The 20,948-nt window shown below is 49.0% G+C and overlaps 2 protein-coding genes and 1 long non-coding RNA gene across 14 annotated transcripts; 1 reads left to right on the forward strand and 2 right to left on the reverse strand.

Moving 5' to 3' along the window:
• Positions 1-569: 569 nt before the first annotated feature.
• On the reverse strand, positions 570-9,497 carry LOC107306909 (caspase recruitment domain-containing protein 8-like). Of its 12 annotated transcripts, XR_014949216.1 has the most exons (13): positions 9,128-9,497; positions 8,865-8,912; positions 8,220-8,368; positions 6,255-6,320; positions 4,924-4,985; positions 4,619-4,839; positions 4,450-4,515; positions 3,733-3,986; positions 3,188-3,612; positions 2,523-2,667; positions 2,297-2,386; positions 2,136-2,177; positions 1,338-1,461 (listed from the first exon to the last, which is right to left on the reverse strand). XR_014949216.1 is itself a non-coding variant. In XM_085556232.1 (12 exons), exons 1-12 carry the CDS (start codon positions 9,369-9,371, stop codon positions 1,202-1,204), a joined length of 1,683 nt encoding a protein of 560 aa, XP_085412358.1. In that variant the 5' UTR covers positions 9,372-9,497; the 3' UTR covers positions 570-1,201. The 12 variants fall into 12 exon arrangements, 7 of the variants coding, with proteins under 7 accessions (XP_085412358.1, XP_085412357.1, XP_085412359.1 ...); XR_014949217.1 differs by lacking the exon at positions 2,297-2,386 and having other exon boundaries at positions 570-1,461; positions 3,188-3,379; XM_085556232.1 differs by lacking the exon at positions 2,297-2,386 and having other exon boundaries at positions 570-1,461; positions 3,188-3,313.
• LOC146759678 (uncharacterized) lies at positions 1,459-2,594 on the forward strand. The gene is made up of 2 exons (XR_014931759.1): positions 1,459-1,694; positions 2,495-2,594. It is a non-coding gene; the product is annotated as an uncharacterized LOC146759678 (long non-coding RNA).
• A 1,720-nt stretch (positions 9,498-11,217) lies between the features above and the next one.
• On the reverse strand, positions 11,218-20,245 carry LOC107321361 (caspase recruitment domain-containing protein 8-like). Its single transcript, XM_085508699.1, has 10 exons — positions 19,872-20,245; positions 18,960-19,105; positions 16,976-17,041; positions 15,657-15,718; positions 15,343-15,563; positions 14,462-14,715; positions 13,903-14,028; positions 13,185-13,329; positions 12,798-12,839; positions 11,218-12,096 (listed from the first exon to the last, which is right to left on the reverse strand). Exons 1-10 carry the CDS (start codon positions 20,113-20,115, stop codon positions 11,837-11,839), a joined length of 1,566 nt encoding a protein of 521 aa, XP_085364825.1. The 5' UTR covers positions 20,116-20,245; the 3' UTR covers positions 11,218-11,836.
• Positions 20,246-20,948: the final 703 nt, after the last annotated feature.

Consider the following 20,948-nt stretch of genomic DNA (forward strand, 5'->3'; position numbering starts at 1 on the left):
TGGAAACACGGAAGCATGGAACCACTGAAGCCTGGTCCAAACCACCAGCTCTCATCCAGCACTTCTGTCCGTGATCAGGCACGGTGGCACTGACGTCTTGGTTTTGGAATGCCGTGCCTCCCGGGCTGTGTGTGTGGCTTAAGATTTCTTTTTATGGATTCTGATGTGTAGTGGAGTGCCCTGGCAGCACAGTGTCCATATGTAGCAGTGTTGAGAGCACAGCTGCTCCATGCCCCTGCCCTGCCAGGCCCAGCAGCTGCTCCACTGCTGTTCTTGCAAGGCCATATCAATGGCGATGCAAATGTGGGAATCCTATGGCTGTTCAGTCTGCAGAAGAGTAGGCTGTGGGGGAATCTGAGCAATGCTTATCGTATCTAAAGGGTGAGGATAAAGTGGATGGGGCCAGGCTATTTTTGCAGTTGCCTGCTGACAACAAGGGCCAATGGGCACAAATTGGAACTCAGGAAGTTCCATAAATTGAATCTCACCGAGGTACTGAAGGTGGCCCTCTATGAGCGCAGGATTCTTCTGAGAGTGTACACTGAGACGTGTGGAAGAAAAAGACATACTCATAGTAAATAGAATATAATGTAATTACAAAAAATAGTTGAAAACAATGGTCAGGTTGGTGGTTGGTGTGATGATCTCACCTGATGAGGAAAAAATTAACTGTGAGGGTAACAGAGCATTGGAACAGGCTGCCCAGACAGACTGTAAAATCTCTGGAGATACTCAGACCCTGCCTGGACACTTTCCTGGGTAACATACTGTAGGGAACTGCTTTAAGAAGGGTTGGACTGTGTGATTTCCAGAGGTCCCCTCCAACCCCCACCTGTTGTGGTGTTGAGGTACCTGTTGTGATGAGAGCTCCTTGACCAGCAGCTGCCTGGAGCATCTGGAGATGCAGAGGCCCTGTGATCTCAGAAGGCAGATGGCTTCACAACGTGGGCGCTCGATTAGGGACAAAGGTTTGTTGTTGCAGCAGCTTCTCAATGGTGACTGACTGTCCACTGCTAGTGAGCATGTCAGGTAACGGAAGGAGGCCTGGCAGTTGGTGGCTCAGGCTTTGGCATTGCAGTGTGTCATGGATTTTGCATGGAAAGTTCACGATTCAGGCATTGACAAATCCGTCCTTTTGCCTGACTCTCCTGTCACTCTCAAAATCTGGGAATGGGAACAATAGCTGTCTGCTTTCCCAGTTTTAGCTACTATCCAGGTCTTCAACAAGAAATGGGTCTTTTTTCTGGAGGATCTGATAGAGCTTCTCTTGGGCCCTGTGCCCTTTTTTCTCAACTAGGTCCAGCAGAAATTGATTCTTCTTTTGTTTTGTATTTTCAGCTTGTACTTCCTCTTCTTCGTCACTGTTGATTACATCTTCAACCCTTAAATTTAGTAAAATGGAGGAGATCTGCCCCATCCTGGAACAAAGCTCTGTCTTGTGCTTCTTCAGGAAGGCTGCACCTAGCAGATACCAAAGCCTGTGTTACAGTGCTGCACTTGGCAAGGCAGGCTGTTACATCCCCTGGTACTCTGCATCCTAGTCAATGCATCCAAGGGCTATTCACTCTGTCCCACAGCCACGTGCTCCCATTCCCTCTAGTGCCCCAGCAGTGCTGCTTGCTGGCCTGTAGGCTGAGTCACCAGAAGAAAGCAACCTCATCAGCTGTGGAAGCATTGGGAGCATTGGAGCCAAGGTAAGTAGAAGGCCAGAGCTGATGGAGGTCAGGTTGGTGACATCCCAGGGACTGTTCCTTCCAGTACTCCTGCATTATTTGAAGCAAGTGGGAAGCAGTGGCTTTGTGATAAGCTATGAGATGCTCCGACTCTATCAGTTATTGGAAGTCCAGTGAAATATTTCTGGGCTGTGAACTGTTTTAGCTGTAGCTCATTCTCTACAAATAGATTATGTCTGATCTCAAAGAAGGCAAAACAGTTTGAGGGCCCCCAACACTGTGCCAGTTCACAGAGCAAGCAGCCAGCAGTGAGATAATAAAAGCTTTAAAGTTTATTTTTTCTCCAGAAAGAGTCATAAGAGTTATAAAAAACTATTGGTTATGTGCTGTAAGCCACAAGATTTAAAAGCCCAAATAAATATTCAGACACAACAAATGGCAGCTCTGAAAGCCTGTACTGACCTGAAGGAATATTGGAGACATTTCTAGAAAGACTGAAATCACCTGAAAGAGAAAGGAGGGAGATGATGAAATATACCATTACTAAAGTGGAGACCCTTTCTAAAAGTCCTTTTGAGATGTCTGATCTTCCAAGCAACCATTAGCCATTATTTCCTGCTTACAGTATTTCTTGCCGATCTGTTGAGAACTCAGCTAAGTGCGCCCTGGGCTTTGTTCATTTGTAGGTGTTGGTTTAGGGGTGCATGATTAGCCTAAGAGAGAAGGGATCTCAAGGCACAATTCCATATTCTGTGCTCAGAGTATCTGAGCATCTCTTCTCACTGTTCTGAGCAGTGCAGCTTACTGTCCTATCATCTCAGTTCTCCTTACAGATGGATCTGATCCTACCTGATCTCAATGATGCCTCCCAGACCACAGTGTCATTCTGTCCATCTCTAATAAATAATTCAATTTCCTCTGCCATCTTCTTGATGTAGATCTCAACGTAGAGCTGTTGTTCCTCAGGACTCTTGTAGGAAAATGGCAGGTGTGGCTGTAGAGATAAGAAGGAAGATGAGTCTTATCCTGTGGAGCTGTGAATTGACACACATCATCCCATGTGTCCTGGTCATGCAGAAAAAAAGAAGAAAGTGGCAGAGGAATGGAACTCTGGAGTGTCTCGTCTGTCCTCCTTCAGAAAGAGGGAGTGTGTTGTCATCTCTAGATGGGCTAAGCCTCACTAAGGCTTTTTCTCCACCACTGCAATTTGGAGAATATGATGTGGAAGCAGAGGCAGAGGAATGAGGTTTGTTTATCCTGGAGAAGAAAAGGCAAAGGAAAGAACTATTCACTGCTTTTAACAATGTAAAGTGGGGTTAAAAAAAGACAGAGCCTCTTGGAAGTGTACAGTGATGAGATGAGGCAATGTGCAGGGGCTGAGACAAGGGAAATTCTGATTAGGTTATAGGGAAACAATCCCAATGCTGAACTGGTGACCCAGAGAAGCTCTGGTATTTTCTCTTCCACTCACACACTCACTCATGCATAAATAAAAAGGGAACAATCCCACTTACTTCAGGTTTAATCTTTACTTTAGGTTTGCTGGAGACCTTATATCTGTATCCAAAGAACAGACGTGTGAATGGAGGAGGCTTGGGAATAAGCCTTGAGTTCCAACTCATCTCTTGTCTTTCAATGGCCTGTAAACATCAAGGATCGCTTTTGAGAGTTGAAAAGAGCTGGAGCTGGAGGTAGCATTCAATGCCCTTGGAAAGTCAAGAAGAGAACAACCTGATCAGGACAGAGCCCTGAATGTGCATTACAGGCAGTGCTGTCAGAGGGGAAGGGCTGCAAGCAACAGGAGAGAATCTGCTATGCAGTCATCTATTACTGTGCGTGGCAGCAGCCAGCATGTCTGACATGTGCTTTGTTCCATGTTGCAGAGCATCCTTTGCTCATGCTGGGATATGCTGTCCCATCCAAAAACACAAAGAGATTCCTGGAGGCAGGAAACACCAGAGCAAAACTGAGAGGGCTCTTTGCTTATCAAATCAGTTCCCTGCAACTGCAGCCTCCCCAGATGCCTCCCTCCGACCTGGTCAAGCTCCCTCCACCTTACCTGCTTCACAGAGATGTCATCTGGGATCAGGTAGAGATGCAGGGTTGTATTTGCGGCAGAGAGCTGCTGGAAGATCAGCACTAAGGAGTGCACAGGGAGAGAAATGGCTGAACATAATGTTCTCCAAACTACCCCAAGAAGAGAGAAACTGGGATTCTCCAGGACAGCAGTGAAAGCCATCACTTTTTTTGGCTGCTGTATGGTCATCTTCTCAAATTCAAAATGGGCAATGGAGCACCCACTTATATTTGCACCTAAAAGAGACACAAAGGCCACAATGTTCTTCTTTGTATTCCCTGTGCCCTACCAAGGTACCTCCTTCTCTTTGAGGGGTTATTAGAAGAAAGGAGACATACCCCAACAGAAAATGACATGCTCTGCTTTTGGGGTGATGTATACACAGAATTTACAGCGTTCCTGAGCCCAGCAGGGTATTACAGATCTTTGCTAGTCTTCCTCTGGACTCAGAAAAGTGCAAACTAGAGGTAACAGCATGGGACTGCTGCACAGCTGGGGGAGAACGTTGTGGGTCATCAAAGCCTCTGGAAGAGGAGAATGCAGTGGTGTGAGTGCAAAGCAGGAGGTGGGGAAGGGAGCACTGTGAAGACTTAATAAAACATGAGGAAAGGTTGGAAGACGGCAAAGCAGGGTAGAAGAATGCAAGGGAGTACAGGCTACCACTTAGGTGACGAAGATATTGGCGGACTCTAGACTCACGTCTCAAGAAGACATCGTAAGTCACTGTTCTGTGTCCACCTGTGTGAGCAGGTCCTGGATAAGCCCCTGAGAGAAAGGAAGGGCAGGCTGAAGGAAAGCAGTCTGGCAGAACCCAGGTGCCTGAGGGGCAGTGGGCTGTGCCATGGAGCAGGTCCCACAGCTGCCATACCTGACACGCAGATGAAGTGGGGGAGATACACAGCCCGCACGGTTCCGGGCAGCGCCCAGATGTTGAAAAGAGGCCCAGCAGGTTCCCACAAGTTCTGGTCAGCCTCTTTCAGATACGTGCTCCAGTCGGCGTATCTGTACACGATGCTGGCTGCTGATTCCACCTCAAAGGCAAGGCCTGTCTCAGAGCACTGGAAGATGCCTGGTCCAGGGAGACAAGCTCTGCAAGTCGGAGAGAGGGCAGGCTCACATATGGTGCAGTGAGGAGTCTTGGAAAGCATTCCCACTTCTCCCAGGAGCTCTTACTTGTATACGTTTTGTTCCTTCAAAATGTGTGCATCTACCTCTGGGTTCACTCGTTCAAATTCCTGCAAGACAAGTGTGAGTGGTTTGGGGCTGAATGGGATGTTGTGCACTGGATGCCACTAGCAGGAGGCATGCAGAGAGACACTGTGAAGCACAGTGCAGTTTGGCCTATGGGCTGCAAACCACGCAAGCAGCAGCAGAGTAATGAGCAGCTCTGCCCAAGCAATGGTATTTTCCTTTCTTTTTCCCCCTTTTCAGATTAGAAATCCACAAAGAATAAAGGGTGGGAAGGAGAATCAGTTTTTGAAAGCGGCAGGGTTCTGGTGCAAGCAAGGTTCCTGGAGGCCTGGTTGCAGAAACATTTCTCTATGTGTAATCTCGGACACATGGTTTAAGGTGACCCAGCATGGTGCCTTCTTTCAGCTGCCTGGCACCAAGCAGCCCCCAGACACCCTCTGCTCTTACTCAGACACCTGACATGGTGGGAAGCAGCTGTTCAGCAAAGGATTGCTTATGATAGTTGCCTGGTGCTTTCATTTACTTGCTGCTGTGGTTGTATACCATGCATACGGTGTTTCCTTTACCTCTTCAGAAGAAGGGGACTACAGACCCTGCAGTGTAGTGTCCAGGAAACATCACTCATATGAGAAGAGGCCAGGAAAATGACTGCTAACCACCCTGGGATCCATGGCAGCATGGGACTACTCTGAGGCAGGCAGGCAGGCTCAGTGCTGACATGCATGCTCATAACCCTTGATCGTGGCTGTTCAATGCTGTCATTAATCATGGTGCCCTGAAGAAACCCTGCACACTGTCACAGGAAGGAGGGCTGAACAGTTATCCCCATTGGCACACAGAAGGCAACACTTAGTGCATGTGTCCCTGATGCATCAACAGGAAAGATAACGGTCAGATTCACAGAGCATTACCTGGAGGCCCAGACTACGAGTTTCACACATTGATTTGGGGGAAGTATTTTGTACATGGAAGTTCTAGATAGTGAAGTTTCAGTTTTCTGGGAGAGAAATTGTTGACGGCTGACTTGCTTCAAGAGAGAGAAAACAGTGGACACAGAAAGATGAAATGTGTATAAAGGGAAACGTTTAGATGGAATTTGGCATGAAAGTGTGTGGAAATGAGCCTTTCCACTAATGTAAAACAGATCAGTGCGTGCTTTGTTAGTGCAGCAAGGAGAATTTACTGTTCTGGAGTCCAAAGAATTGCTGTGAAGAACAGGTCCTGAAGATAATTTGGGAGCTGAGGGATGCCTGCTATGCCCTGCGAAGGCCACTAGGCTGGTGCAGAGCAGAGCTGCAGGCAAGGAGCCTTACCTGCCTCACACAGCGACAGCTTCTCTCCTGTGCTGGGACATCTGACTGTGGCCTCTTCTGGAGTTCCTGGAGGAGGGAACACAGGAAGAGCACTCCCAAGCCATATTTCTGCACTCTGATGTGCTTGCTTGCCAGGGGCATAGAATCATAGAATCATGGAATTTCTGAGGTTGGAAAAGACCTTAAAGATCATCATGTCCAACTGCAATTGAACCATACTTCCCTAACTCATTTCAGCCCTCCACTAAATCCTGTCCTTGAACATCAAATCCAAATAGTTATTAAACTCATTCAGGGATGGTGACTCAACCACCTCCCTGGAGAGCCTATTCCAGTGCTCAATGACCTTTTCTGTAAAGAGGTTTTTGCTAATATCCAACCTAAACTTACCCTGGTGCAACTTGAGGCCATTTCCCCCTGTTCTGTAACCTGTCACCAGTGAGAAAAGACCAGTCCCACTGTTGCTGTAATCACCTTTCAGATATTGGAAGAGTCTCCTCTCAGCCTCCACTTCCCCAGTCTGTGAACAGCCCCAGTTCATTCAGACTCTCCTCATAGGCCATATTCTCCAAGCCCTTCCCCAGCCTTGCTGCCCTTCTCTGGACGTTCTCCAGCACCTCCGTGTCCTTTTGGTTTGGTACTGAGGTGCCCAAAACTGAACACAGCACTCGAGGTGAGACCTCGCCAATGCCGAGCAGAGGGGCAGGACTTACTTAGTTCTGCTCACCACACCATTCCTTATACAAACCAGGATGCCATTGGCCTTCTTGGCCACCTGGGCACACAGCTGCCTCATATTCAGCTAGTCCACCAACACACCAAGGTCCTTTTCTGTCAGGCAGCTTTCAGCCATTCCTCCCCAAGCCTGTAGTGTTGTCTGGGGTTGTTGTGACCAAAATGTAGGACCCGACCCTTGGCCCCACAGAAACTCATACAGTTTGCCTTGGCCCATCGATCCAGTCTATCCAGGTCTCTCTGTAGTGCCCTTCTCCCCTCAGGCAGATCAACATTCCCTCTCAGCTTGGTGTTGTCTGCAAACTTCCTGAGTGTGACCTCAATCCCCTCATCAATATTGTTAATAAAGATGCTAAATAGAAGCAGCCCCAGCACTGAGCCCTGTGGACACCGCTTATAACCAGCCGCCAACTGGATCTAATTCCATTGACCACAACTCTTTGGGCTCGGCCATCCAGCCAGTGTTTCACCCAGTGCAGTGTACACCGATCTAAACTGTGGGCAGCCAGCTTCTCCACGAGAATGTTGTGGGGGACAGTGTCAAAGGCTTTACTGAAGTCCAGGTAGACCATGTTGACAGCCTTACCCTCATCCACCAAGCAGGTCACCTTGTCATAGAATGGAATCAGGTTTGTCAGACAGGATCTACCATTCATGAGCCCATGCAGACAGGACCTGACCATTGGTCCATGATGGCTCCTGAGATTATCCTTTCCATAGCCATCTCTGGCACCAAGGTAAGACTGTTAGGTCTGTAGCTGCCAGGATCATCTTTCAGGCGTTTATTGAAGACGGGCGTCACATTTGCCAGTCCCTGGGACATTTCTGGTTAGCCAGGACTAGCAAAGGATGATGGAGAGTGGCTTGGCAACCACCAACTCCCTCAGCACTGCAGGGTGCAGTCCATCTGGCCACGTGGACTTGTAAGCATCCAGCTATTGAAGCAAGCCCAAAATCACCTTGTTGTGGATTATGCAGGGCTTATTCTGTTCCCCATCTATCTACAAGTGCAATAGGATGTGTGCCCAGGGAGTAACAAGTCTTACTATTAATGACTGAGGCAAAGAGGGCATGAGAAGAGGCCTCCTGGAGGTGGCAGAGGACTACCCAGCTGCAGGACACAACCCTGTGGAGATGGCTGCGGGATCAAGGTGCCCAGCCTTACCCAGTGACCAGACCTGTCGCACTCCTCTTTCTGTCCCAGGCCTACTGCACCCCACCAGACCTTACCTCTACACTTGTTGAGGTGATGTCTGCCAATTGCCTCTTCGTATCTATATTTGCGGCGGCATCTGCTGAAGCGCCCTGCATTTCTATCTCTGAGGCATTTCCTGATAAAGTACACCCGAAATCCAGCTCTGCATCTTGATTATCTGTGGCTGGGAAAAGAAGATGGTCACTGTCTCTACAACTCACTGCAAGGAGAATGCTGCTAAAGAAGGTGTTGGTCTCTTCCCTTGGTGACAAGTGATAGGAAGTGAGGTGGCACTGGGGAAGTTCAGGCTGAATGTCAGGAAGAATTTGTTCCCAGAAGGGGTGGCCAGGCATTGGGACAGGCTGCCCAGGAAGGTGGCGGAGTCCCAGTCCCTGCAGGTATTTAAGGGACGTGTGGCTTTTGCCCTGAAGGACAAAGTGTAAAGGTGGATTTGTAGTGTAGGTGGATGGTTGGACTTGATGAAATGGGACTTTTCCAAGCAAATTGCAGCCATCCTACCTTCACCCAGTCTTCCTCATCCCACCAGCTTCATATCACACAGGTGCACCACCGCATGCTCCCAGATTTACCTCAGCTTCCATGTATGAATCGGACACACACTCAGCACCCATGCGGATTCCCTCCCTCCACAAGAGTGCCATTGAGGACTGTGACCGTACCTGAAACATCTTCCTTGCCCTCTAGTGCAGCTGAACCACCACCTCGCACTGCAACAGGAACACAAAGTAGAGGAGAGGTAAGGATCCTGGTCCCATCAGGGGAAGCATTCCCCCACATCCATTTCCCTTTCTGCCCTCCCCTCCCAGTTCTTCCCTCCCAAGGCACAGGGCTCCCTGGCTGACGGTCCTCTTGCCCCTTCCCCTTGGCAGCCAGAGGCCAGCCTGCTCCCATGGCCACTCCCCTCCTCTGGGCTGGTACTTACACCTAAGAATATGGTGTACGCTGCTGTTGGAGGTAATGTTGTAATGTCTCAGAGTTTGTTCATTCATCAGCTCCTGGCCACCGTGAATCAGTCTTGACTGAGAAGGGTAGAAATAGCTATCCATTGCAAATAGCTTCACCTTCAGGTCCAGCACCGTGTCGTCCAAAGATACAGGCACAGAAATCATTTTTCTTGAGAAAGACTTCACAGAGATGGGGAATGTGGAGTTGCTCGTGGTCTCCATTGTCTCTGCTCTGGGTCTTTCAGCCACCTGAGACACAGGTATGTCTGTGGATGAAGGTGCATAAGATACTCACGGCCACAGACGGCCATCCAGGAACAGGCGGCTGCCCACAATTCTTCCGCATATGTCACTTCCCGAGAAAATGAAAGCACGGAGAGACTTCAGGGAAACAGTGCTCGTCATCACTCCCTCCTCTGGCCTCTGTGCGTCAGGGCAGGGAGATGGGGGGGGGCAGGGAATGCAGAGGGCCAGTGAAGCAGGGAAGCAGCGCTTCTTCTGGAGGGCATGGCTTTCATTAGGACTCCTTCAGGCCCTTCTGTGTGTCACCATGGAGAGCCCAGGTCCATACCCCATACTGTCCTAATTTGCCCCAGTGCGCTTGGGCAGAGAAACACAGGGACACACGTCTTGGCCCTGATCCATCCATGTCCCATGCTGGGGTCTGCAGGCACAGCAGGGCCACAGCGTTTGATCCCTCCTGCTGCAGGCCATGTGTGTCTGTGAGCAGAGAGCATCTCACCTTCAAAACGGGCTCAGCTGCAGGAAGGAGAGTGCCATGCCTGGCAGCCAGTCAGGAGCTGGTCCTCCCCTCCTGCAGCTGGGGGTGTGTGTGGAAATTCAGCCCAGGACTATGGGACACGTGTAAGTAAAGCTGCATGAGATGGCAGTTGACATCCTACACAATATCAATGTTGTATGATGAGTGTGAAAGGCAGTGGTAACCCAACACAGATGTAATTAGGTGAGAAAAAACAAGGTGGGGGGGTTCACCATCTGCTGCCTGTGTAGAACTATTTCTGTTTGCCCCATAGTCCTGGGCTGAATTTCCACCCTCCAGCTGAAGCTGAGGGGTCAGGCTGCACAGAGCCCGAGGGGCGTGCAGGGCAGTGGAGCTGGTGGGCAGCACACAGAGGGCTGGCAGTGGGGCCGCCATGGGCGCGCATCTCCGCAGACCGGGTGTGAAGAGGGTTTGTGTTGTGAGCACAGCACTGGAGCTGTGTCATCTTCCGGGAACGCCCCACCTCACCTCCGTGAGCGTCCCGTATCACTTCCGTGAGCACACCATGTCCCTCAGATAAAACCCCGCATCCACTTCCTTCGTCCCGCCCATTTATGTCTGAGCGCTGCGGGCTCTTCGTTCACCCAGCAGGACGGCCGCCGCTTCGAGGTGATGCCCCGCGCTCTGCCCACCGTCCCCCGTGGCCCCTCCCAGCTGGGAGCCTCCTCTCGCCCCCACCCCACCGCTGTCAAATCCAGGTTCGTGTCAGGTTCCCTCAATCTCGTCAGCCCGCTGAGATGGACCTGCAGGTCCTGATGGCCGACAGCCCAACGTGAGCCAGCAGCGTGCCCCGGTGGCCAGGAAAGCCAGCAGTGCCCTGGGGTGCCTTACAAAGAGTGTGGCCAGAAGATGGTGAGAGGGTCTCACCTCTGCTCTGCGCTTTGGGGACTACATCTGGAGTACCGGGTCCAATTCGGGGCTCCCTGGTTCAAGGCAGACAGGGAACTGCTGCAGACAGCCCAGCAGAGGAATACAAAGGCTGTTGGGGAGCATCGCAGTGGTGGTGAAAGGCTGAAAGCCTTGGGGCAGTTCGGACAGCAGAAGAGAAGGCTGAGAGGGGAGCAGAGCAACGCTTATCAGTATGTAAAGGGCGAGGATAAAGTGGATGGGGCCAGGCTATTTTTGCAGCTGCCTGCTGACAGGACAAGGGGCCAACGGGCACAAATTAGAACACAGGAAGTTTTATACATTGAATCTCACTGAGGTACTGAAGGTTGCCCTCTATGAGTGCAGGATTCTTTTGAGAGAGTACAGTGAGACGCGTGGAAGAAAAAGACATACTCACAGTAAATGGAATATAATGTAATTACAAAAAATAGTTGAAAGCAATGGTCAGGTTGATAGATGGTCCGATGTTCTCATCTGATGAGGAAAAAATTTAACTGTGAGGGTAACAGAGCATTGGAACAAGCTGTCCAGAGAAGTCTCTGGAGATACTCAGACCCTGCCTGGACACTTTCCTGGGTAACATACTGTAGGGAACTGCTTTAAGAGGGGTTAAACTCTGTGATTTCCAGAGGTCCCTTCCAACCCCCACCTGTTGTGGTGTTGAGGTACCTGTTGTGATGAGAGCTCCTTGACCAGCAGCTGCCTGGAGCATCTGGAGATGCAGAGGCCCTGTGATCTCAGAAGGCAGATGGCTTCACAACACGGGCACTGGTTAAGGAACCAAAGTCTCTTGTTGCTGCAGTTTCTCAGTGGTGAATAACTGTCCGCTGCAAGTGAGCATGTCAGGTAAGGGAAGCAGGCCTGGTAGTTGGTGGCTCAGGCTTTGGCATTGCAATGTGTCATGGATTTGACATGGAAAGACCAGGATGGAGGCACTGACAAATCCCTCCTTTTACCTGACTCTCCTGTCACTCCCAAAATCTGGCAATGGGAACAAAAGCTGTTTTCTTTCCCAGTTTTAGCTATTATCCAGGTCTTCAACAAGCAATGGGTCTTTTTTCTGGAGGATCTGAAAGAGCTTCTCTTGGGCCCTTTGCCCTTTTTTCTCAGCTAGGTCCAGCAGAAATTGATTCTTCTTTTGTTTTGTATTTTGAGCTTGTACTTCCTCTTCTTCGTCACTGTTGATTACATCTTCAACCCTTAAATTTAGTAAAATGGAGGAGATCTGCCCCATCCTTGAACAAAGCTCTGTCTTGTGCTTCTTCAGGAAGGCTGCACCTAGCAGATACCAAAGCCTGTGTTACAGTGCTGCATGTGGCAAGGCAGGCTGTTACCTGCTGTGGTACTCTGCACCCTAGCCAACAAATCCAAGGGCTGTTCACTCTATCCCACAGTCATGTGCTCCCATTCCCTCCACTGCACTAGCAGTGCTGCTTGCTGGCCTGGAGGCTGAGCCACCAGAAGAAAGCAACCTCATCAGCTCTAGAAGCATTGGGAGCATTGGTGCAAAGGTAAGGACTAGGCCAGAGCTGATGGAGGTCAGGTTGGTGACATCCCAGGGACTGTCCCTTCCAGTACTCCTTCATTATTTGAAGCAAGTGGGAAGCAGTGGCTCTGTGATAAGCTATGAGATGCTCCAACTCTACCAGTTATTGGAAATGCAGTGAAATGTTTCTGGGCTGTGAATTGATTTAGCTGTAGCTCATTCTCTACAAATAGATTATGTCTGATCACAAAGAAGGCAAAACAGTTTGGAGGGTCCCCAACACTGTGCCAGTTTACAGAGCAAGCAGCCAGCAGTGAGGGAATAAAAGCTTTAAAGGTTTTTTTTTGTTTTTTTTTTTTTCTTTTTTTTTCTCTCCAGAAAGAGTCATAAGGGTTGGAAAAAAGGTGGTTGTTTATCTGCTGTAAGCCTAAAGAATGAAAAACCGAGTAAATATTCAGACACAACAAATTCTGCTCAGAAAACCTGTACTGACCTGAAGGGATACTGGAGACATTTCTAGAAAGACAAAAATCACCTGAAAGAGAAAGGAGGGAGATGATGAAATATACCATTTCTAAAGTGGATACCCTTTCTGAAAGTCCTTATGAGATGTCTGATCTTTGAAGGAACCATCAGCCATTGTTTCCTGCTTACAGTATTTCTTGCCCATCTGTTAAGAACTCAGCTAAGTGTGTCCTGGGCGGTGTACATTTGTAGGTGTTGGTTTAGGGGTGCATGATTAGCCTAAGAGAGAAGGGATCCCATGGCACAACTCCATACCCTGCACTCAGAGTATCTGAGCATCTCTTCTCGCTGTTATGAGCAGTGTAGCTCACTGTCCCGTCATCTCAATTCTCCTTACAGATGGATCTGATCCTACCTGATCTTAGTGATGCCTCCCAGATCACAGTGTCATTCTGTCCATCCCTAATAAATAATTCAGTTTCCTCTGCCATCTTCTTGATGTAGATCTCAACAAAGAACTGTTGTTCCTCAGGACTCTTGTAGCAAAATGGCAAGTGTGGCTGTAGAGATATGAAGGAAGTTGAGTCTCACCCTGTAGAGCTGTAAATTTACACACATCATCCATTTGTCCTTGCCTTGCAGAAAAAAAGAAGGAAGTGGCAGAGGAATGGAACTCTGGAGTGTCTCATCTGCCCTCCTCCACAAAGAGGGAGTGTGTTGTCAACCATAGATGGGCTCAGCCTGTCTTTGTCTAGCAAAATACAGGAACCCTCAAAGAGCAAAGATTTTATCACCATTTTGGTGTTCTCTGAGTGTTGGACCACCTCTGAAATTTGGAGAATATGATGTGCAAGCAGAGGCAGAAGGACAGGGATTGCTTATCCTGCAGTAGAAACGGCAAAAGAAAGAACTAATCACTGATTCCCAAAGTCTGAAGGGGTGTTATTGAAAAGACAGATCCTCTTGGAAGTGTAAATTGATGAGATGAGGCAACATGCAGGGGCTGAGACAAGCAAAGTTCTGATTAGATAATAGGGAAATGATCCTAGTGCTGAATTGGAGACCCAGAGAAGCTCTGGTATTTTCTATTTCAATCAAAAAGAAAGAAATGAAAAGAGAACAGTCCTACTTACTTCAGGTTTAATTTGTACTTTAGGTTTACTGGAGACCTTATATCTGTATCCAAAGAACAGATGTGTGAATGGAGGAGGCTTGGGAATAAGCCTTGAGTTCCAACTCATCTCTCGTCTTTCAGTGGCCTGTGAACATCAAGGATCGCTTTTGAGAGTTGAAAAGAGAGCTGTGAGCTGGAGGTAGCTTTCAGTGTTCTTGGAAAGTCAATAAGAGAACAACCTGATCAGGACAGAGCCCTGAATGTGCATTACAGGCAGTGCTGTCAGAGGGGAAGGGCTGCAACCAAGAGGAGAGCATCTGCTATGAAGCCATCTATTACTGTGCATGGCAGCAGCCAGCATATCTGGCAAGAGCTATGCTCTACGCTGCAGAGCATCCTATGCCATGTCTCTGCTCATGCTGGGAAATGTTGTCCCAGCCAAAAGCACAGAGAGATTCCTGGAGGCAGGAAACAACAGAGCAAAACTGAGAGGGCTCTCTGCTTAACAAATCCATTTCCTGCAATTGCAGCCTCCCCAGATGCCTCCCTCCAAACCGGTCAAGGTACCTCCACCTTACCTGCCTCACAGAGATGTCATCTGGGATCAGATAGAGATGCAGAGTTGTATTTGCAGCAGAGAGTTGCTGGAAGATCAGCACTAAGGAGTGCACAGGGAGAGAAATGGCTGAAAGTAACTTTCTCCAAACCACCCCAAGAAGAGAGAAACTGGGATTCTCCAGGACAGCAGTGAAAGCCATCACTTTTTCTGGCTGCTGTATGGTCATCTTCTCAAATTCAAAATGGGCAATGGAGCACCCACTGGTGTCTACTTCTGAAAGAGATGGGAAAGACAACAAGGTTCTGCTTTGCACCCTGCCTGGGTACCTCCTTCTCTTTGAGGGTTTATTAGAACGAAGGAGACACACCCCAACACAAAATGACACGCTCTGCTTTAGGGGTGAAGTATACCCGGAATTTATATAGTTCCTGAGCCCAGCAGGGTATTACAGGTCTTTGCTAGTCTTCCTCTGGGCTCAGAAAAACGCAAACTAGAGGCAGCAGCTTGGGACTACTCCGAAGCTGGGGGAGAATGTTGTGGGTCATCACAGCCACTGGGAGAGGAGAATGCAGTGGTGTGAGTGCAAAGCAAGTGGTGGGGAAGGGTGGACTGTGAAGACTTAATAAAACATGAGAAAAGGATGGAGGATGGCAAAGCAAGGTGGAAGAATATGGGAGAGCACAGGCTACCTGTGAAGGGGGAAATAATTTGACCCCATCTGGAGAGAGGTCCCCAGGAGCTGTTTAGTTAAGTAGCTGTTTTGTGACCACCTGTGTGAGCAGGCCATGGAGGCATGCTGGGGGTACAGCAACTGGAGGCTGAGTGAAAGCAGGCTGGCAGAACCCAGGTGCCTGAGGGGCAGTGGGCTGTGCCATGGAGCAGGTCCCACAGCTGCCATACCTGACACGCAGATGAAGTGGGGGAGATACACAGCCCGCACGGTTCCAGGCAGCGCCCAGATGTTGAAAAGAGGCCCAGCAGGTACCCACATGTTCTGGTCAGCCTCTTTCAGATGTGTGCTCCAGTCAGCGTATCTGTACACGATGCTGGCAGCTGATTCCACCTCGAACGCAAGGCCCGTCTCAGAGCACTGGAAGATGCCTGGTCCAGGGAGACAAGCTCTGCAAGCCGGAGAGAGGGTAGGCTTACACATGGTGCAATGAGGGCTTTTGGAAAGCGTTCCCACTTCTCCCAGGAGAAGTTACAAGTCTTACTTGTATATGTTTTGTTCCTTCAAAAAGAGTGAATCTATCTCTGGCATCACTTGTAGAAGTTCCTGCAAGATAAGTGTGAGTGGTTTGGGGCTGAATGGGGTGTTGTGCACTGGATGCCACTTGCAGGAGCTGTGCTGAGAGCTGCAGTGAAGCACAGTGCAGGTTGGCCAATGGGCTGCAAACCATGCAAGCAGCAGCAGGGTAATGAGCAGCTTTTCCCAGGCAATGGTAATTTACTTTCTTTTTCCGCCTTTTCAGATTAGAAATCCACAAGGAAGAAAGGGTGGTGAAGGAGAATTAATTTGAAAGCAGAAAAAGTGTGTTGCAAGTGAGGTGCTCGGTGGCCTGGTTACGGAGACATTTCTCTATGTGTAGGCTCGGACACATGGTTTAAAGTGACCCAGCATGCTGCCTTCTTTCAGGTCTTCTGAGTAAGAGCACTTTGCTCTTACTCAGACACCTGACATGGTGGCAAGCAGCTGTTCAGCAAAGGAGTGCACATGAACGTTGCCTGGTGCTTTCATTTACCTGCTGCTGTGGTTGTATACCATGCATACGGTGTTTCTTTTACCTCTTCAGAAGAAGGGGACTACAGACCCTGTGGTGCGGTGTCCAGGAAACATCACTCATAAGAGAGGAGGCCAGGACAATGACTGCTAACCACACTGCAATCCATGACAGCATGGGACATTTCTGAGGCAGGCAGGCATGCTTACTGCTGACATGCATGCTCATGACCCTTGATTGTGGCTGCTCAATGCTGTCATTAATCATGGTGCCCTGAAGAAACCCTGCACACTGTCACAGGAAGGAGGGCTGAACAGTTATCCCCATTGGCACATGGAAGGCACCACTTAGTGCATGTGTCCCTGATGCATCAACAGGAAAGATAATGGTTAGATGCACAGAGCATTACCTAGAGGCCCAGACTACGGGTTTCACACATTGATTTGAGGGATGTATTTTGAACATGGAAATTCTAGATAGTGAAGTTTCAGTTTTCTGGGAGAGAAATTGTTGACGGCTGACTTGCTTCAAGAGAGAGAAAGCAGTGGACAGAGAAAGATGAAATGTGTATAAAGGGAAACGTTTAGATGGAATTTGGCATGCAAGTGTGTGGAAATGAGCCTTTCGACTAATGTAAAACAGATCAATGCGTGCTTTGTTAGTGCAGCAAGGAGAATTTACTGTTCTGGAGTCCAAAGAATTGCTGTGAAGAACAGGTCCTGAAGATAATTTGGGAGCTGAGGGATGCCTGCTGTGCCCTGCGAAGGCCACTAAGGATGTTGCAGAGCAGAGCTGCAGGCAAGGAGCCTTACCTTCCTCACACAGCGACAGCTTCTCTCCTGTGCTGGGACATCTGACTGTGGCCTTTTCTGGAGTTCCTGGAGGAGGGAACACAGGAAGAGCACTCCCAAGCCATATTTCTGCACTCTGATGTGCTTGCTTGCCTGGGGCATAGAATCATAGAGTCATAGAATCATAGAATCATAGACTCATAGAATTTATGAGATTGGAAAGGACCTTAAAGATCATCATGTCCAACTGCAACCGAACCATACTTCCCTAACTCATTTCAGCCATCCACTAAATCCTGTCCTTGAGCACCACATCCAAATGGTTTTTAAACTCATTCAGGGATGTTGACTCAACCACCTCCCTGGGGAGCCTTTTTCAGTGCTTAACGACCTTTTCTGTAATGAATATTTTGCTTATATTCAACCTAAACTTACCCTGGTGCAATTTGAGGCTATTTCCCCTCATTCTGTCATCTGTCACCAGTGAGAAAAGTCCAACTGCACTGTTGCTGTAATCACCTTTCAGATACTGGAAGAGTCTCTTCTCAGCCTCCACTTCCCCAGACTGTGAACAGCTCCAGTTCATTCAGACGCTCCTCATAGGCCATATTCTCCAAGCCCTTCCCCAGCCTTTCTGCCATTCTTTGGACCTGCTCCAGCACCTCCATGTCCTTTTTGTACTGAAGTGCCCAAAACTGAACACAGCACTCGAGGTGAGGCCTCGCCAATGCCGAGCACAGGGGCAGGATTACTTACCCAGTCCTGCTCACCACACCATTCCTGATACAAACCAGGATGCCACTGGCCACCTTGGCCACCTGGGCACACAGCTGCCTCATATTCAGCCAGTCCACCAGCACACCAAGGTCCTTTTCCATCAGGCAGCTTTCAGCCACTCCTCCCCAAGTCTGTAAGGTTGCCTGGGGTTGTTGGGACCAAAATGCAGGACCCGACCCTTAGCCCCACAGAAACTCATACAGTTTGCCTTGGCCTATCGATCCAATCTATCCAGGTCTCTCTGTAGTGCCCTTCTCCCCTCAGGCAGATCAACATTCCCTCTCAGCTTGGTGTTGTCTGCAAACTTCCTGAGTGTGACCTCAATCCCCTCATCAATGTTGTTAATAAAGAAGTTAAATAGAAGCAGCCCCAGTACCAAGCCCTTTGGGACAATGCTTATGACCAACTGCCAACTGGATTTAATTCCGTTGACCACAACTCTTTGGGCCTGGCCATCCAGCCAGTGTTTCACCCAGTGCAGTGTACACCCATCTAAACTGTGGGCAGCCAGCTTCTCCATGAGAATGTTGTGGGGGACATTGTCACAGGCTTTACTGAAATCCTGGTAGACCATGTCGACAGCCTTACCCTCATCCACCAAGCAGGTCACCTTGTCATAGAATGGAATCAGGTTTGTCAGACAGGATCTACCATTCATGAGCCCATGCAGACAGGACCTGACCATTGGTTCATGATGGCTACTGAGATTATCCGTTCCATAACTTTCTCTGGAACCAAGGTAAGACTGGTAGGTCTGTAGCTGCCAGGATCATCTTTCAGGCGTTTATTGAAGACGGGCATCACATTTGCCAGTCCCTGGGACATTTCTGGTTGGCCAGGACTACCAAAGGGTGATGGAGAGTGTCTTGGCAACCACATCCACCAACTCCCTCAGCACTGCAGGGTGCAGTCCATCTGGCCACGTGGACTTGTAAGCATCCAGCTTTTGAAGCAAGCCCAAAATCACCTTGTTGTGGATTATGCAGGGCTTATTCTGTTCCCCATCTATCTAAAAGTGCAATGGGATGTGTGCCTAGGGAGTAACAAGTCTTACTGAGTCAAAGAGGGCTTGAGGAGAGGCCACCTGAATGCGGCAGAGGACAGCCCAGGTGCAGGACAGATCCCTGTGGAGATGGCTGCGGGATCAAGGTGCCCAGCCTTACCCAGAGCCCAGTCCTGTTGCACTCCTCCATCTGTCCCAGGCCTTGGGCACCCCACCAGACCTTACCTCTACACTTGTTGAGGTGATGCCTGCCAATTTGCTCTTCGTATCTATAGTTGAGGCGGCATCTGCTGAAGCGCCCTGCATTTCTATCTCTGAGACATTTCCTGATAAAGTAGTCCAGAAATCAAGCTCTGCTTCTTCTAGATCATCTGTGGATGGAACAAGAAGATGGTCACTGTCTCTACAATCCACTGCAAGGAGAATGCTGCTGAGGAAGGTATTGGTCTCTTCCCTTGGTGACTAATAACAGGAAGTGAGGTGGCACTGGGGAAGTTCAGGCTGAATGTCAGGAAGAATTTGTTCCCAGAAGGGGTGGCCAGGCATTGGGACAGGCTGCCCAAGTAGGTGCTGGAGTCCCAGTCCCTGCAGGTATTTAAGAGACGTGTGGCTGTGGCCCTGAAGGACAAAGTGTAAAGGTGGATTTGCAGTGTTAGGTGGATGGTTGGACTTGATCAAATGGGACTTTTCCAAGCAAACTGCAGCCATCCTACCTTCACCCAGTCTTCCCCATCCCATCAGCTGCACATTCCACAGGTGCACCACCGCATGCTCCCAGATTTACCACAGCTTCCATGTATGAATTGGACACACGCTCAGCACCCATGCGGATTTCCTCCCTCCACAAGAGTGTCATTGAGGACTGTGATCGTGCCTGAGACATCTTCCTTGCCCTCTAATTCAGCTGAACCACCACCTCACATTGCAACAGCAGAACTGAGCAGAGGAGAGCTCAGGATCCCGATCCTATTAGGGAAAGTATTCCCCCATATCCATTTCCCTTTCTGCCCTCCCCTCCCAGTTCTTCCCTCTCATGGCACAGGGCTCCCTGGATGACGGTCCTCTTGCCCCTTCCCCTTGGCAGCCAGAGGCCAGCCTGCTCTCATGGCCACTCCCCTCCTCTGGGCTAGTACTTACACCTTCGAAAATGTGGTATGATGCTGTTGGAGGTAATGTTGTAATGTCTCAGAGTTTGTTCATTCATTAGCTCCTGGCTATCATGAACCAGAATTGACAAAAAAGGGTAGAAATAGCTATCCAGTGCAAATAGCTTCATCTTCAGGTCCAGCACCGTGTCGTCCAAAGATACAGGCACAGAAATAATTTTTCCTAACTCAGACATCACAAAGATGGAGAATGTGGAGCTGCTCGTGGTCTCCATTGTCTCTTCTTTGAGTCTTTCAGCCACACAGCGATGTCTGTGGATGAAGGTGCACAAGATTCTCACGGCCACAGACGGCCATCCAGGAAGAGGCAGCTGCCCACAATTCTTCCGCTTCTGTCACTTCCCAGGGAAGAGAAAGCACGGAGAGACTTCAGGTAATCAATGCACGTCATCACTCCCTCCTCTGGCCTCTGTGCGTCAAGGCAGGGAGATGGGGAGGCAGGGAATGCAGAGGGACAGTGAAGCAGGGAGGCAGTACTTCTTGCGGAGGGCATGGCTTGCATTAGGGCACTTTCAGGCCCTTCTGTGTGTCACCATGGAGAGCCCAGGTCCATACCCTATACTGTCCTAATTTGCCCCAGTGCACTTGGCCAGTGTGGGAATCAAATGTTGTTTCTGCATTTAGAATAAGGTAACAATATTTTTTTTTCAAGGTCTCATTATTGTCATGGTTTAATAATTTTGTAATTTAACTATCAGTATTCCACATCATAACATCATATAAAGCATGAATAATTTTACTGAATCTGCAACTTACAGAAGAAGACTACATCTCCCAGAGAACAACACGGTCACATGTGGGTCACGGGACCTGGACTCTACATTATCTCTCTCCCAGGCTAGACTGACGTCTTTCGAGTTCTGGCATTCAGGGGAGTGTGTGGGAGCCTTCACTGTTTCACCTAGATTCACATTAGGCCACTCGGTTTCAGGACTCATTCTCTCTCCTATTTTGCTTGATTCGTTAGCTCAATTTTCATTTATATTGTATTATATTCTGTTCTTCTGTATTTCGATATAGTATTTAGTAAATAAGTGTGCCTCCTTAG

Source organism: Coturnix japonica, chromosome 9 (assembly GCF_054131305.1).
Source record: "Coturnix japonica strain WE chromosome 9, WE-NBRP24, whole genome shotgun sequence".
In the NCBI taxonomy this organism is placed as follows: domain Eukaryota; kingdom Metazoa; phylum Chordata; class Aves; order Galliformes; family Phasianidae; genus Coturnix; species Coturnix japonica.